The 18,903-nt window shown below is 39.4% G+C and overlaps 1 protein-coding gene across 3 annotated transcripts in view; it reads left to right on the top strand.

Moving 5' to 3' along the window:
* LOC129180210 (TOX high mobility group box family member 2-like) overlaps positions 1-18,903 on the top strand; it is a 130,719-nt gene that overhangs the window by 70,982 nt on the left and 40,834 nt on the right. For all 3 annotated transcript variants that reach the window (XM_054774447.1, XM_054774457.1, XM_054774436.1), the window contains one exon: positions 16,971-17,240. In XM_054774447.1, coding sequence (XP_054630422.1) covers positions 16,971-17,240 — 270 coding nt within the window. The remainder of the gene's footprint in view (positions 1-16,970; positions 17,241-18,903) is intronic.

The raw sequence follows: 18,903 nt of genomic DNA, 5'->3' as shown, positions 1-18,903 counted from the left end.
GCTATCAGTAGTACACTTAACACACTGAAACAGCATACTAACAATGTAATGAATTTCAAGATTCAAAATTCAAGCGTTTTATTGTCATATGCATAGTAAAACAGGTAGTTATACTATGCAATGAAATTCTTATTCTGTTCATTCTTCCAAGAAAAGAAAGAAAACACAAGAAAAAGAATAAGAACATAAGAAACATAAATACCATCATAAGAAACATAAATACCAATAAATTAAGCAACAACAACAGAAGAAACATTAATACAGATAAATAATACAAATAAATGAATAAATAAATACGTAAATAAATAAAAGTGCTATGAGTGTGTGCGTGTGTTGCGTGCGGCGTGTGTGTGAGTGCTTCATTGAGAAGCCTGATGGCCTGTGGGTAAAAGCTGTTTGCCAGCCTTGTGGTCCTGGACTTCAAACTCCTGTAGCGTCTTTGGTGAATTGGTGGCTATGCTGACGAGGCTAACTTAGCTCGGCAGTTAGTGACCAGCTCGGCAGCTGGATGCTTAAGGCATACAATATCACACAATATCACGGTGCAAACAGCATCTAGCATTGAATGAATGAGAAATGACCAGGTTACTCACGTTTATAGATGCACACTGTTAGTTTAACAAGGTTGGTGCTATGACAACAACTCCCAAAGCTCTGCGGCTGCCCTGGCGCATTCATGTGCCCATCTCGCGTCGTAGTTAACATGTTTAATCACATTTTAACTCAAAGGAACAAAAGAGAATGGGCACTATATATATATATATATATATATATATATTCCAGTTCATATGTAAGTGTGATTTAAACAAGAAGAGCAACCAAAAAAATTAGATGCAGCTCGCAGGTAAGTGGTACTATTTGAGCTATCTTGAGAGCAGGCTGGCGGGAGACTCATGTGGTCCTTAGGGGCCACCTGGTGCTTGCAGGCTACCGTTTTGGTGACCCAAATTAGACCACACATACACACATAATAAAGACATTGATGTGATGTTTATTTAGAGTTGGAAATACATATATGGTGTTTGGATTGCACTGCAGTGCACTGCATGTGTTCAGGTCAGAATAAAGTTATAAAGGAGCTCTGTAGGGAGCTACACTGTACTGCTGTCTGTCATCATAACAGAGAGCAGTGGCTTGCCATGATGCGTATGCGTAAAACAAAAAAAAATTGCGTATGTGTTAAATACGCTAAAAAGTGTATTATAATTAATTAAACTAATTACTTACCGGCTATTTTTAAAAAATAATAAAGTCTTACAGATCACTTACACAAATACACAGTACACATATAGCTGAATAATAAACAATAAATATAACAACTTTTGATCAATCCATGTCAATTTCAGACTTGTACTGATGTACTGATTTAAGCCCAACCCATTTCCAGTTTAACCACGCCCACGTTTAGTTTATGCCCCACCCATTCAGAGTACAGATACTGATGCAGATCATTTAGATGGATGAACAGATACAGATACAGATATAGATAGTGATGTATGTGCTCATGTGTATGTGCACGACGTTGAGTGTTCCCAGCTGCTATCGGTGGGAACACACGGCTGGACACATGGCTTAATTTTGGAAGGCCATGATTTGTTGATCCAGCAGTCAAAATCAGTAAGTGAAAACATGAGGGGTGAACCCTCCTGATCAATTAGTGAATAGATTTGTTAAAAACTGTCAGTGATGGGTCAGGACCAGCAGACCAATGGCACGGAAACACACATACACTTGTCACATTCTATACTGAAAGAGAAAAGTAATGTGCTCTCTGGTCTTAATTCATGCGAATATTGGCAAGATGTTTCTCTCTTTCTCTCTCTCTCTCTCTCTCTCTCTCTCTCTAAATATATACAGTATATATACACTCCTGATGGAAATCTTAGGACCAGTTGAAAAATTTGCACTTTGCACATTTGTATCTTAATGAGTTTTTAAGTAGAGCTACAATATGCAAAAGCAAGAAGGGGGAGTGAGACAAAAAGCATTTGGAGCTTGTAATTTAAAAAAAAAAAGAAAATGAAATCACCTGATCAAAGGTTTAGGACCACAGGCTATAAAAGCTAAATCTGCTCAAAATGTTCATTTTCTGTCAGGCATTCACACTGTCATGCCCTCCTGATGGCTAAAGCTAAGAAGCTTTCTCTTTTTGAACGTGGTCGGATTGTCGAGCTGCATAAGCAAGGCCTCTCACAGCATGCCATTGCTGCTGAGGTTGGGTGAGGTAAGACAGTCATTCTACATTTTTTGAAAGATCCTGAGCATTATGGTACAAAAAAGTTAAGTGGTAGATCCAAAATAATCACACCTACGCTGAGCCGGAGGATCCAATTGGCTGTCACAGCGCAGTCTTCGACCCAAACTAAGGCCCTTACTGGTGCTGACTGAAGCGCAATAACCATCATCTGCGGGAAAAGGGTTTAAAAAACAAAAAACAAATTCAAAGACCTCGTCTCCTTCAACGCCACAAAACTGCCCATTTAGACTTTGCCAGGGAGCATCAAACATGGTACATTGAAAGGTGGAAAAAAGTTTTATTCTCTGATGACAAAAAATGTAACCTTGACGGTCCAGATGGCTTCCAACGTTACTGGCATGACAAGGAGATCACACCTGAGATGTTTTCTACCCGGCACAGTGGAGGGCGTCCATCATGGTCTAGGGTGCTTTTTCATTCAGTGAAACACTGGAGCTTCAGGTAGTGCAGGGTCGTCAAACAGATGCAGATGTTCCAGCGGGCATCCCTCATGACTGAGGGCCCTCGTCTGTGTGGTAACAGCTGGGTTTTTCAACAGGACAATGCTGCAGTTCACAATGCTCGCTTGACCAAGGACTTCTTCAGGGAGAAAAACATCACTCTTTTGGACCATCCTGCATGTTCCCCTCATTTAAATCCCATAGAGAACATTTGGGGATGGATGGCAAGGGAAGTTTATAAAAATGGCCATCAGTTCCAGACAGTGGATGCCCTTCATGAAGCCATCTTCACCACTTGGAGCAATGTTCCCACTAGCCTCCTGGAAACACTCGCATCAAGCATGTCCAAACCAATTTTTGAAGTGATTAACAAGAACGGTGGAGCTACTCATTACTGAGTCCTACTGAGAACATTTTTACTTCTGGTTTGGAGAGTTTTTTTGTTATTTTTTTTGAGCGATGGTCCTAAACGTTTGATCAACAACTATTTCAGTATTTCAGATAAACAACCTATTTCATTTTTTTTTTTTTTTATTACCAGCTCCAATTGTTTTTTTTGTCTCACTCCCCCTTCTTGTTTTTGCATATTGTAGCTCTACTTAAAACCTCATTAAAATCCAAGTGTGCAAAATGCAAATTCTAGCAATTTTTCAACTGGTCTTAAGATTGGAGTGTATATATATATGCATTACGAGTAGTATACTGTGTGTGTATATATATATATATATATATATATATATATATATATATATATATATGCATTACATGCATTACGAGTACCTATTGCTAGTTTGGGCTATAGGTTTTTCAATTTTCAAAATTGCTTCAAAGGCAAAATTGAGTGTGTTACGTTGCTACAGCCTGCAGAGGCGCTGTTGATTCAGTCTTAACTCAAGAACAACATGACAGTTGTGGGAAGTTTAGGAGTTGAAGTTGAAGCAGGAGTTCAGGAAATGTACACATAGATTTAGGTAGATTGCCCAATCCCATTAAATAGCAAGTAATCGAAAATGTATGCTCGAACAGTAAGAAAGAAGTGTTTCACTGCAGAAATATTTTCCCAGGCCTCGCTCACTACCTTTAACAAAAAAGTTTTTTTTTTGAGTGAACTGACCTTTTAACATGATCCCAACTGTAACATAAACCCTAAGTCTTAACCCCAGACAGCCATCTGAAGAAGCCAAGACCTGCCCAAGACCTTTCCCCAAAATGTGCCTACAGTATATGGTCTTGGTATTAAAGCAAAATTGGTTCTTGCAAAGATGGACAGAAAAGAACACTGGGTATATATGCTCATAAAACCATACCCACACACACACCCACACACACACACACACACACACACACACACAGTGAATCTATAACCATAAGGTTGTCTTAACCTTTGATGTTGGGATTGAGTGACTGTAATGTGAGGTGGAGTTGGAGGTTTAACAGCTTATTGTCTACTTATAGCTCACGTCACAGGCTGGGGTCCATTATTGTTAGCCACATTTCCTGGCCTGCCCTAATTGTGTCACTTTGCATGCATACATGTGTTAGGCGCTAATTGGGATAAATGTCCGGCTTTGTACTTGCTCCACTGCAGCAGCCATGTGTCAGTCACGACTGCTTCTGCAGGTCTGCACTGTTGTGTCAACAAATACCTTCTTAGTGGATCAGGCAATTTGGGCTTTTCAAAACATCTCAGCTGCAGTTGATGCTCTGTCAGTGATGTCAAAGAGAAGCTTACTCACCATTCCTGAAACTCGCCACCACAAACATAAGAGTTCACTCTGGCTTTAATTCCCAAAAATCCTTTAATGCCCCACAATAATTTGAAATTTGAAAGTGGGATGAAGTGTGCATGGCCTTTCCTTTGGTGTTGATGGTTTCTTAAGACAAATACTAAACAGTAACATTGAGGTTATAACATGATTAATTACTTATGGGCTTAACTTGCATATTAAAGGACAATTATTAGGCCACCTGTCAGTCCCCTACCATTGTTCCTTATGACATAATTGTGAGTTGTCGTAACAGTAGTTAATAACCATCTAAGTTACAGTTACAATTTATTTTAAAGAAATCAAGGCAATAAATAAGGCAATATAAACTCAATACTAACAAAGCTTATGTATGCCAAGGTTTTACAGACACTGCATAAGTCAGGAAATTAGCAGTAAACTTAGTAACCTAAAGCCACACATCACATCAGAAATGTCCTGGCTGGTCAGGACCGCTGAAGTAGGGGTTCCGTGGTCGCAATGACAATGACAGAAGCGCTATTGTGCTTATTAGTGTATCAACAAAATGTTATAAATGATTTTTTTTTTGGTGGTAAGATATTGTTTCTATAAGAGCTGAGCTTTGTGTTCCTCCATATGCTTCTTTGCAAATTAACAAATTAAATCCAAGGGTTTTAAGTAACTACATCTGCTAAAGCCTAAACACAGTACAGCGCAATTGTAATGTCTACAAAGTTAAAGGTGTGAATCTTTAAAGCATCTACATTTAATGAATGTCATGCAAAAGGAATTATCTGTTGGCTGTGCATGTAAGTCATTTGTTAATGGATGCTTAATTTCATGCATTTGCTGTGTTTAATATGTCTAGCTTTTGAAGTTAAATCAGACAAATCAGTGTCTGAAATATGGAATAATTTTCTGCATGAATTTGAAATGGAGATTAAAGGAATATGAATGAAATTATTTTACACACAAGCATGTGTATGTATTTTTCCTTTGGAAGTTTTTATGTGTTTTTTTACTGTTTTTTCCACAGATGCAACCAACCTTCAGAAGAATTGTAGTCAAATATATTTGAAAGAAGTAGCCTTTAATACAACTTCAAATTCTGGATTCATGCCCATATAGGAACCATACCCTGATGCATGTCTGTGAAAAAGGTGCATGAAGCCAGAACAGAGCCTCCTTTGTTTGCATGTCTGAGGTCTTCCACGGCACACACATTGAGGTAGCAGTTTGACACAGCCAGGAGATTGCATTACACATAACATCTCTGCACTCTCAAAAGGAGAAAACCGCTAATCAGAAACAGCTTTAAAGCAGCCGTTTACTGTCTGCTTGGACACAATCACTTCATTCAAACAAGATGTTTTCAAGGCTCTGACCATATTACGGTTTCTACATGATATTGATTGTTTCCATAGTGTGTTGTAATAGTGTGGACGTGTGGACAGTTTATTTTGTTTGTGTTTGTATCTCCTCAAAACCATTAGAGTAATAAAATTGTTGAATGAATCATTATTTTCTGTTATCTAGATTTGTTGTCCAAAGTTCTGACTTTTATTAAAATTTATACTTGGTCAGATATTCTCATGGATTGCTTGGTGAAACCAGGCAATTGTAATTTCTGCAGGATATTAAGAACAGGAACATTGTGTTGCTTTTTTGTTGTGGAACAGTGCACAGAAATAATGATTTAAAACTCTCTGAGCTGCCAGAATAATGTTAAGTGCTACTTTTGTGGCAACTGAAAATTGGGCAGTCACGTCTGTCATTTCTGAACATAAAATAACATCCCTTTCCCCTTTTGTGTCTCACTCAAAAGTACAGTCATGGAAAAAAATTATTAATTCTTCAGTTTATTGAGACATTTTAATGCCTGGTACAAATAAAGATACATTTGTTTGGACACATATAATGATGCTAACAAATATAGCTGATAAGAGTTTAATTTAAAAGCTGATATCTAGCAACGTCCATGGTTGTCTTGATAATAACCAAAATCACTTAAGTTGTTAAATGAATAGCTATACAATTGTACTGCCAAAAAATGTAACTTTTGTGAGCTATTTTTGTTGTCATTGTTATATTTGTCCAAAGGAAAGTACCTTTAGTTGTGTCAGGCCTTAAAATGACCAAGAAACTGAAGAAACAAGGGTGGTTCCATGACTGTATCTCACTTCTGTCTGATTATCATGTGCGTCAAATAATACTGATTGCAGTGTATATTTGCAGTGTATATTTTTGTAGCTAAACCAAAATGGCTACCTTCAATCACGACCACACATTTTCTAATTTGGTACAATGGACAATAATTGGATGCATATCTGGTCTGATCTGTTTGAGCATTTGTGCAGACATGTCCTCCATGGATATTTTGGAAGGGTTTTTGGCTGGCTTCTGCTCACCCTGTAATTAGCCTGCATGGATGTTCATATACGTGATAGTTTAGGGGAAATGAGAGGCAATAAAAGGAGGATATAGAGATGCTGTGTACAGAAGTTTATTGTAAGTTAAAAGGAATTATTGCGTCTCCCTCAATCTTATATCGTGTTCTTTTGCAGCAGAGCAAGGGGCCACTGGTTGTTAGTGAAGCAGTAATTTTCGAACTATTCTGCTGACAGGTGTCTTGCTGTACCATGTGTCTATTGAATTGGCCGGCTGCAAAAGAACAATGGCTGATGGTCACTATTATTATTATAGTCAGTTTTTAAGCAAAGATCCAAACTGCCTCCTTTGCTCTGCTTTGGCTCTCTCTGAAAATAAATATACTGTAAGTCACTTCATTTCTTTAGTTGTTCTAATAATTTAAAAAAAAACTCAGTAAACTGCATCATCGTAAATCAACCCAATAAATGCTCGGCTAACAATGTAGTCTGTTGTGCTTATGTGGGATTTATTCCCAGCTATGTTTAGTTTCACTCTTGCAGACAAATGTCAGGCGTGATCCCTTTGCAGCCCCACTGTGAGACATTCAGTGTGTCAACCTGGCCAACCTCGAGGGTGCAAAAACGTCTTTTTTGGATTTCAGCAAGACAAAATATGTTTTCTTGTACTTCCCATGTATGTCATCATCATTTAATTTTCTTTCATTTCCAGTGTTCATTGTGCATCTTGTATTGTCAGTTTGGACTTTTGTTGTACTTAAATACTTGCTGCTGTGTCATTTTTGCTGATTTACACACTTAGTTAGTTCTTGTATTAGCTAGCCAGCAGATGTTACTAAAAGTGGTTTAAAAGAACGTACTAAACAAATAAATGTCTACAGTATATTTGTCACAATTCAAACTTAAACTTAAAATTGGTTTAGCCCTTATAAAATTATTGGCGCTCATGGCTGTCACTCAACGCTGTCTCGTGTATGCATGCAACGTTGGAGCAGGAAGGGCGCTCTCTTCGTGCTCCAAGAATATAGAATAGAATAGAATAGAATAGAATAGAATAGAATATACACATCTGAAAGTTATCGCCCTGATCATGGCAGACAGCACCTTTAAGTACTCACCATATTGTTGCCTCATCACACTTCCATACTGATATTCTAACTGTGCTGTCCGTTTGTAATTGTCAACTTGTCACATTTAAACTTATGAAGTTATCACACGTGGCCACATGGTGGCCGAGTGGTTAGCATGTTGGCCACACAGTCAGGAGATCTGGAAGACCTGGATTTGAATCTCCATTGGGCATCTCTGTGTGAAGTTTGCATGTTCTTCCCGTGTTCTCCGGGTACTCTGGTTTCCTCCCACATCCAAAAACATGGCATGTTAGGTTAATTGGCGACTCTAAATTGTCCATAGGTATGAATGTGAGTGTGAATGGTTGTTTGTTTATATGTGCCCTGCGATTGGCTGGCGACCAGTCCAGGGTGTACCCCGCCTCGCAGCTGAGACCCTAGTGAGGATAAGCGACATAGAAAATACATGGATGGATGGATGGATGGATGGAAGTTATCACATGTAAATACTCACTTGCAGCGTACTTTGTACTACTTCCATTGTAAGTTCAAAGCACTTAAGTTCTGTGGACAATTTTGAAATATCATCACACCTTTATATACTGTCAGTATGCACATGTATCGTGAGCATGCATATTCATGATTCATGCAAATCTGCCCATTATGCAAATAGAGGGCATGTTTTAAAGGGTCCACTTCTTGAGTACTGGTCGATCAACACCATAAGGCGACATGAGACATGAGAAAGTTGCTTTACTCAGTATGTTCTACTTTTATTCTGACATGCTGCTTTTATTTTCCCTTTTATTCTCTGATATGGCAGACGAGTTTGTCCATAGGGAAAGCCTTTTAGATGCTTTCCATATTATTTGCAAGCTGTAGTGAGAGGGAGATGGAAAGTCAGATGTCACATCATTGCTACTGAAGAGACAAGTTCTTGTTTGTAGCTCCACATTGGCTAACTTGTCAGAGCTATCCACCAGAAAAAAACCACCAGATACATACTAGAAAAAGGCCAACATTTTCAATCATACACAAAAGCAAGATTGGCAAGAACCATGAACCAACCATTAATTGAAGTCAAGATATTGTTTGGCCTATGTAAACAACTGTTGCTAAAACTCCCATTAAACCCCCACCATCACCACCCCTTCCTCAACTCCTTCACTCTCTGAGTCACCTTAGTACACCCTGGAACCACACACCTGATGTAGGCAAAGGCATGGTTACTTAATAGTGAGTCACAATGCACCATTCTAGCCCCGCTGCCACTCTTCTCACCTCTCCCCTTATCAGTGAATGTGCTCGTCTTTTTATCCTCTCGCCATGGTTGCTTCCCTGCAAGAAGAGTTAGAGGGACATTTAAGACAATGGATGAGAAACGCCAACGCGCATTTTTATTCCTCTTTAAGGTCATATGGAGCTGTTGGCAAGGTCGGGAGGATAGAGTCACACAGTGTATTCAGATTTTAAGACTCAAGTGTTGTCAATTCAGGCTGTTTTTAGGAATCATTACTGAAAAAGGGGGCTGGAGGAGCATCATAGATACACGCCCTTGGTAGGGATTGTAGAGTTGTAACTAGCGATCTTATGTAGGTCAGGCCATGCCAGCCAATAAGTCCAATTACTGTCAGCCTCAGAAATAGAACAAGCGACCTCTACTCTGCGTTCATGAGCATGAAATGTATGCAGGAATTGATATAGAGATGGCACATTATGAAAATCACAACATTTAAAAAAAAGTCCTATGAGTTTGTTGAGTGTGAATGGCAGATAGAAGATATAAGCACATTCCATGGTATTCGGGGCACTGAAGAACATCAAAACGGACCCCAGTGTTCCGTTCTTTTCAGCATCCTCCTTAAAATGCTACTTCTGCAGAATAGCAGTTCCTCCAAAAAGCAGCAACTTATCAGTACCAAGAGAGCACTCAATGATTCATACACTCTTTTAAGAGAACTTGAATCCTTGGCTCTATTTTGGTCCCTGCATCTCGCTGTAAATGCAGCACGACGGAGCACAGGGATTTAGCAGGACTAAGTAGTTTGATATCTATCGGTTTTCTGTGTGTATTTGCCCTCACTCTCCGAGTGATCTTTCTCATCACATGGAGACCAAGGTCATGGCTGATTGAAATATAATAGAAGTGTAGACATCTGGCCTAATACTGTGGGAAGTTAAATCTATTTTAATGGCCCCTGCCGCAGTGGATTCTCTCTGATGCACTCTTGCGCTTCACTGACAGTAAATCACAATGTTCTCTTATTACCCTGACTGGAATGAGGGCATAGAGAAAGAACAATGAGGGATCCACATCATTTGTTTTCACCCCTCCCTTGCTTTTTCCTCTCCCCCTTCACTCCTCCCTTCTCCTGTCTCCACTCCGACTCATAAAGCAAGAGTGACATCATGAAAATAAAAATAAAGGGGGATTATAGTCCAGCTATTGTGTCTTATGTGATTACTGAGAACTCCATGTCCCCTTAGGGTGGGATGAATCACTGTGATACAACATATTTCTATTATTTATATATTTTCTCTTAAATGAGAAGAATAGGAAATGTGTTTAAGCAAGCATTGCTCCCCTTGTTGAACAAAAAGCCCAAACACTAAAAGGTTTTTTATTGCTTTCTGTTCCTGTGTCTTCATTTTTTAAACTTTACCTAGAATTTTAACAGTGAGTGAAAAAAAAAATGTAAACGCTTGGAACATGGCCCTTTTCCAGACCTTTTCAAAGTACATCCTTCGTTCAGCTCAGGTCCACCCACATCTGCAATGGAAAGGCAGCTCCTTCTTAAATGAGATCCATTTTGATGTGACATTTGAGAGAATTACTAGAGCACGGTGAAGCAGGGAAGAGGTTAGCTCACTGCCTCACCATTGGCTAGAACCATCCATAGCCCAACTGTCCTTTAGTGACGGACATGACCTATGACCCCGCCAAACTCTCGTAACACCCTCCCCCGACTCGCACACTTCACTTATCCCAGTTCTGTCCCGCTGTCAGTCAATCTAGTGCTATTTTGTTCTTCTTTTGTATCACACTGTCTGCTCCTACGCCGCTCAAATGGACTCCCTTGTCTTTTCAAAGGCTTTTTGGACCATCTTCAGCCGTGTAGCCGACGATTAGCTTGATTTCTGGCCTTTTCTATGCTCTGCAACATTGAGCTTTGAAGGTGAATTGTGAAATTCCCCATAAGATGTTTTAAAGATTTACTGTTGCCATGTGTCTATCTGGCATGCACAGACTGGACGTGACGATCTTTATGTATGCATGGCCAGCTGTTGTTTTTGCAAAAACCATGCTGCACTGTCACTTTATTCACAGAGGACCATATGGCTGAATGACTTTCCATAGGACGTTGTATGCTCATTCAAAGTTATTTAGTTTTATGACGCACATTTTAGTTCAGTTCTTTTCAGTACTGTAGCAGTGAATAGCAGTACTTTAGCCATTATTTGCTTCCACTGAAAATGATTATTAAAGATAGCAATGACAATGAGAGGCCTTTCTATCAAATTTAGTCATATTTGACATGGTAAGATTTTAAACTAATAGTTCACCTCAATATAAATTAAATATCTAGACCTCAATTCATTTAAGACAATTGTCAATTTTTCAGTTAGAATCAGGAATTACGAACATTATATTTTAACAAGACTTGTTTTTAAACATATTTTGTTTATTTATCTACAATTTATCTACAATATAATCACCAGATTAGGACAGACAAGTGGTGGCTCGGTTGCAGGAGATCATCCACCTTCTTGCAGCAGACCTCAAAAATGTTGTCTCTTTTAATGCACAGCATAGTATTATCCTTGAACTCCAGTACAACTAAAATAATGCTATTTGGTAATTGCAGAACGGACACGTACGATCAAATACAAATAGACGGAGTAGACGTGTGGGTGTAATGTGCACAGAAATGTACAGTATATATTTATTTTCGGATGGCTCGAAATAAAGACGCAATCAATCAATCAAAACTCAATCAATCTACAAAAACTGATTATTCATAAGATATTTAAAAGCGGAAGGATTATGGAACAGTGATCTTAAATAATTTCAATAAAGGTTCAGCATGTGAAGATTTATGGTTTTGTTGCATTCGCTTGACTCTTTTACAGTAATTATTGTATTAAAAAACAGAATGTATTAAGGATATACAGTATACGGTGTATATATATATATATATATATATATATTGCTCAAAAAAATTAAAGGAACACTTTGAAAACACATCAGATCTAAACTGGGGGAAAAATGATCTTGAATATCTTTCCTGATAATAAGTGGGTGATGTATTAGTAACAAAATGATGCCACATCATTTGATAGAAATGAAAATGATCACCCTATAGAGGGGGGAAATCAAAGACACCCCAAAAATGAAAGTGAAAAAATTATGCAGCACACTGGTCCATTTTGCCAAAATGTCGTTGTAGCAACTCAAAATGATTCTCAGTAGTTTGTGTGGCCCCCACGTGCTTGTACGGATGCCTGACAACGTTGGGGCATGCTCCTAATGAGACTACGGATGGTGTCTGGGGGATCTCCTCCCAGATCTGGACCAGGACTCCTGGACAGTCTGAGGAGCAACCTGGCGGCGCCGGATGGACCTAAACAAAACGTTCCAGAGGTGTTCTATTGGGTTTAGGTCAGGTGAACGTGGGGGCCAGTCAATGGTATCAATTCCTTCATCCTCCAGGAACTACCTGCATACACTAGCCACATGAGGTCGGGCATTGTCCACCAGGTCCCACTGCACCAGCGTAGGTTTTGACAATGGGTCCAAGGATTTCATCCCGATAGCTAATAGCAGTCAGGGTGCCATTATCTAACCTGTAGAGGTCTGTGCGTCCTTCCAGGGATATGCCTCACCAGACCATCACTGACCCACCACCAAACCGGTCATGCTGAATGATGTTGCAGGCAGCATAACGTTCTCCACGGCATCTCCAGACCCTTTCACGTCTGTCGCATGTGCTCAGGTTGAAGTTGCTCTCATCAGTGAAGAGCACAGGGCACCAGTGGTGTAGTTGCCAATTCTGGTAGTCTATGGCAAATGCCAATCAAGCTCTACGGTGCTGGGCAGTGACCACAGGACCCACTACAGGACGTCGGGCCCTCAGGCCACCCTCATGGAGCCTGTTTCTGATTGTGTGGTCAGAAACATTCACACCAGTGGCCTGCTGGAGGTCATTTTGTAGGGCTCTGGCAGTGCTCATCCTGTTCCTCCTTGCACAAAGGAGCAGATACCGATCCTGCTGAGGGTTGAAGGACCTTCTATGGCCCTGTCCAGCTCTCCTGGAGTAACAACGTAACAACAACAGCTGTCTCCTGGAATCTCCTCCATGCGTCCAGGTACCGCAGTGTTGGTCCAGATCTGGGAGGAGATCCCCCAGACACCATCCGTAGTCTCATTAGGAGCATGCCCCGACGTTGTCAGGCATGCGTACAAGCACGTGGGGGCCACACAAACTACTGAGAATCATTTTGAGTTGCTACAATGACATTTTAGCTAAATGGACCAGTCTGCTGCATCATTTTTTCACTTTCATTTTTGGGGTGTCTTTGAGTTCCCCCCTCTATAGGGTGATCATTTTCATTTCTATCAAATGATGTGGCATCATTTTGTTACTAATACATCACCCACTTATTATCAGGAAAGATATTCAAGACCATTTTTCCCCCAGTTTAGAACTGATGTGTTTTAGAAGTGTTCCTTTAATTTTTTTGAGGTGTATATATATAATGTGTTTCTGTTGTGGTGTGCTCATTTATGCTGAACATTTTACATATGAACTCCCATAACTACATGGACTATTAAAACTGGAGTTCTTCTATTTGGATGTGCCAAATGCAATTAAGCAATATGTAATGTATTCTTCTCATTCTCAGCATTTGATGTAACTGGGTCCCATGCTGTTGGTGAAACATGAAAATATGATTAAATAAGGAAGAAATTGGAAGTGTTTCAGATTTGATAAGTTATTTAAAAATGCTTTTGATTTGTATTTTACGTCACACAAATAATATTAAGCTTTTGTTGGCAGAGTAAATGCATGGATGCTATGGATGTTTTTAGAGCAATCAGTCAAAGTACATTTGGTTGAAATTTTGACAAAGTACAAAGAAAATGTTCATTTTTCTTTGCTAGAGAACAGTAATAGAGGATAAAAATGGTTGATGAAGATGGCTTGCAAATGAAGACATCAAAAACTGACAGTTTTCCTTAATTCCATGAGGGAACGCTGACAAAGACATTCAAAGGAAGCGGTGGACCCATGTCGTTATGCATTATTACTTTCAAATAATGCACAATTCTCCCTATTATTGTCTTTTCTTAGCATAGGCGCTTTAAAGAGCCAAGATACTGTATATGATATGCCCGAGAAAATGACAGATTTCTTCAAATTTCATCTCCGGAGAGGGAATGTGAAGGTTATAGAGAGAAGGCTGAATCAACATTTGGTGTTTCATTCTGACCCCTCTTTCATCCACTCTCCTCAGTGTCCTGAAAGACAGTATATTTATGAATTATTTATCTTAAATTTGAAAATATTATACGTGAAATGTCCTTGTCCAGTGTCTTATCGTCAAGGGCATCACAATAAGCCGTTAGGACAAAAAAAATTCATGAAAGCGATGTCAGGCACAACTGCCTGACAATAGCCTCTGACAGCGTTTAAACCAGAGAAATTGTGTATGTCAACACTTGTTTTATGAGACCGATAGTGTCCAAAATACGTAACTATACTTTGTATTGTATTGATACAATTTTATGTCCCCATGCTTGCTTTTACATTTATATTAAATTCTAGACTCCTTTCACACATTAGTGTGTTTGCTGTAATCAGAACAGAACACACACACACACACGCACACACACACACACCGCTGTGAGCAGTTCAAACAAAGACTAAAGTTTGAGTTTTACTTCAATAATTCAATTCATCAGCACTCTGCTCACAAGAACAATGACAGCTTTTATGTTTACATTTTTCTCCAGGTTATTCTTGCGTTAGGCAGACACTAACAATAGCTTAATTAACTGATTGTTGCATTTTGTAACTGCTGCATTCACTGTCACCACAGAGGGTTCTTGCCAGCACTCTTAAAGGCAGAAGTTTTAGGAATCATTGCCATGTGACCCGAGCAAGAAGCCTATTGAAATTCATAGGTTATTCAAAATTAAATGGCCCAGGTGGCTGAGGTCACCTCTCTACCAGTTACAATGATCAAGAAAATTATCTTCTTCCAAACACAGCCATCCCTCGCCACATCAGAGTTCAAATTTTGTGGCTTCACTCTATCACAGTAATAGTATCATCAGTAATTTCTTTACCAGTAATTTCTTACTCCCATTTCAAGTAACTTGAGTTAGCAGTATATAGGTCATAAGTCAAATTTTCTTTCATCTACTAAAATCAATAAGGGAATCCTTGTTATTGAGACAAAACACAGGAATTACAACTGTTTTTTTCCTTCTGTTTATTTTATCCATTAATACATTTTCTACCGCTTATTCTGTTCAGGCTCACAGGGAAGCTGGAGCTGATCCCAGCTGACTTTAAGCAAAGGGCATGCTACACCCGAATTAGCCACCAGTCAATCACAGAGCACATTCTTTCATACAATAAAAAAGCCAAACAAACCAGGGTGAAGGTGGTTTTCTCGGTCGGCCTTGTGTTCCTAAATGCACAATTGACAGATGCCATGCATCCTGTACCCTTGCAAAACATGCACAAACTGTGAGATTTGTCTCTATTTGTACACCGGCTTTAAATCAGTGCCTGGTAACCATAATTATAAATGAGAGCAGCCATTACAGAAACCTTTTACTGTGGGAAAAACAACAGTTAGTGATCATTTTCAGCAATCATCAAGCAAAGGCACATTCGCTGCCGATAGTAAAATGTTTTATTGTTATTACATTCTTTCTAATAATAGCATGCATTAGGAGAGCTCTAGCCTAATGCGAGGCACCGGTTCTATTAGGAAGATATCATAGCTACTCCTCCACATTTTTTGTTTGTTTAAAATATTTGTTTGTCAGATAAATTGCTACACTGGAGGGAAAGATGAAGATGAATTGATTTCTGAAATGTTGCAGAACGAACTAGCTCATATGTACGACGGGGCATAAATAATATAAATTCTATTAAAAAGCTCTTGAATGGCTGACACTGGAATATTATTTGTGATGATTAATTTTCTTCAGTCATTATAAAGGGGAGTTGGCATCAGATTGCCTCTGACAAAATTGCTTTTCATTCCCTGGTGAATACCCTCAATATGCTTTTGAGAGCAGAAAAGCACATTTCTCAGTGTAGTACGATGTCAAGACAGTCCTGTAAATAACCACCACAGACTGTGATTATTTTTTATTTGTTTTTTTTCTTTAGTGGGGGTCATTTACACACGTTTCTCATAATGAGAGCATGACATTCATTTGGTTGGAATTTTTAGTTTATGACTCGCTTGTTTTTTTTTCTTGGTATACACACTCGTCAAGATGACTGAACAAAATATTCTTTAGAGCAGCTGTTGATGTGTATAATCCTAATTAAATAATTAACAATTAAAATAATTTATCTGAATTAAATTGTAGCAATTAGCATGTCTTTATTTTTGCCAACAAAAAACACAAATTGCTGCAGGTGCATTAAAAGCCAATAGTTCTGCATTTGAATATAACACTGTATTTGTTCCTGTCAAAATTTGACTGGCAGGCTTTTGGAATGAAAGGGAATGTTGAAGCAAGCCTTTTATTGTCGTTATCACTTTTTTTTAACTCGTTTTCAAATGCAGGTGCAAAGTTTCTCATGTTTTCATTTTATTCCTGCGGATTTCCTGTGTATGCTCCAGTTTACACCCACATGCCTAAAGATATGTAAATGCACGTTGGTAGGTTGGTAAATTGAATTTGCCCAAAGATACAGTATGAATACAGTTTTCTATCTGTAACCACAACCTGCATTTCATAACTTTTTTTTCCCACCTTGTAAACTGCAAGCTTGTTGTCAAACATGAACAAATATGTCAGGATGTATCTTAATTTCTTTCTTTTTCTGCATTTGCAGAGCTATTCCAGTCAGGGCAGAGGCAGCAGTGGTGGCGGCGGTGGAGGAGGTGGAGCAGGGGATGAAGACTACGAGATTCCCCCAATTACGCCCCCCAACCATGCTGACCCCTCTCTATTGCACCTCATGGAGCATGAGTCAGGGTACCCTTTCCACTCCTTGCCTCACAATGGCCTGCTCAACACCTACTCATACCCTGAGCTGCCCGCCCTTATGATGTCCAACATGCTGGGTCAGGACAGCCACCTCCTCTCGGGGCCTATGCACTCAGTGAGTACACCCTCTCTCCTCTTTCTCTGCTCCCCCGCCCTTTGTAATCACTCGCTGTGGTGGTACAATATTCCTCCCTTTGCTGTTCTCAATTCTCTGGCATCATTTTTTCATGATGGCAAAGCGTTCATCCATTAGAGTGATAATTAGCACGGTTAGAGGCCATGGAAGCTGAGACAGTGAAGTCAAAGCAGAGGCTCCAGCCTTGTGTATGCAACATTTATAAACAGAACTGCAGCAGCATGCACAGAGCTCCTTTAATATCTCCTCTGCTGCACAACTCAAAGATTTCATTACCTCAAAGTGAGCCACGAAAGAGAGCAAGAAATTCAGCGGTTCATATTTTCATTTGTAAGGATCGGCAACACAAGAGAAAGGGGAAAAAAACGTGTGAGCTTTTGAGCGGAAATCTTGACAAGGAGGCTGACTGTCCCTTCAGCTACTTTTTCTTTTCTAAAAGAGACCCTCAGCCCCCTCTGTGAAAGCAAAGGGACTTTTTCTTGTGTCAAACATGCTTCAGACCCAACATGCAAACACCCCTGCTGAACAGAGTCAGATGCTTTAATCATTGAATTGAACCAAATGAATTATAGATGCCCTGTGTGGTTAATTATTCAGCGTCATACACTTTCATCTGACATAAATATGACTTTTTTTCCTCTCGACCCCCCATCATGAATATTTATGCTTTAATGTGAGCATCGATGGTATTTATCCTCTCTTTATAAGGTCTTATGTTGTGTTGTTACTCGAACGGCCTAAGTTGCCAGTTCCATTTTTATGGTGGGTGGTGGCTGAAGGCCTCTGTTAGTGGCAGTGTTGGGATTAGGTCACAGTTTGCTGGCTCGTGTGTTGATTATGCACAGTGCCTTAAAAGATGCTGTTGACTGCAACATGTACAGTGGTTGCTGCCTTGATAAACCGATACAGTCATGTGGCATATTTGCACTTAACTGGACTGTGGTGTGCATATGGTTAAACTACAAAAATGTAACAGAGTAACCCTGTTTTGTACAATAATATTCTGTAGGGTGTCAGAGAGGGAGTGTCTGCTTTCTAAGCAGCTTTTGTTTCACCTTTGCAATTATTTACTCTCAAATAGCCCTTCAGGGTAATGTTCCATTTTCTTATTTCACACCCCCTTTTCTCATAAATGGAGCGTCATTGCAGTAAATCACTGCACAAACACAGACTTACACCCGCGCTGAAAGGTCCGGGGATTTATGTAACACATTCATGTTTCACTTTTACATTTTAGTACTACTCTTGCAAGAGACCAGCTAATAATAGCCACTATTAATATTTCTTGTTGCCTAGCAACCACCACAAGTAATAGCTTACTCTGGAAAAATAGATGACCGATAAGAAAGAAAGAGGAAAGGGATGGTAGGCGGGGGGGTGGGGTGATGCGGGGGGGTATTGGATTCTATTCATTTATTATCTCCTGGGACAAGAGGAGCTTATTTTTCAGGCCGTGGAATAGGAAAGTAGGCTGTATATTGAGAAATATTTCAAGAAATTGAAGATGACGTTGTTTTCATTTTGTTTCCATTAGGGATGTTTCATTTGATGTTTCCCCCACAAAGTCAATTAACCTTAATTTCATGCTGATAAGGATATAATAAGTAAGATTGAATTTCTGTCTGCTGAATGTTTAAAGAAT

The sequence above is a fragment of the Dunckerocampus dactyliophorus genome, chromosome 1 (genome assembly GCF_027744805.1).
Source record: "Dunckerocampus dactyliophorus isolate RoL2022-P2 chromosome 1, RoL_Ddac_1.1, whole genome shotgun sequence".
NCBI lineage: Eukaryota > Metazoa > Chordata > Actinopteri > Syngnathiformes > Syngnathidae > Dunckerocampus > Dunckerocampus dactyliophorus.
This window is presented reverse-complemented; position numbering and strand designations above follow the sequence as displayed.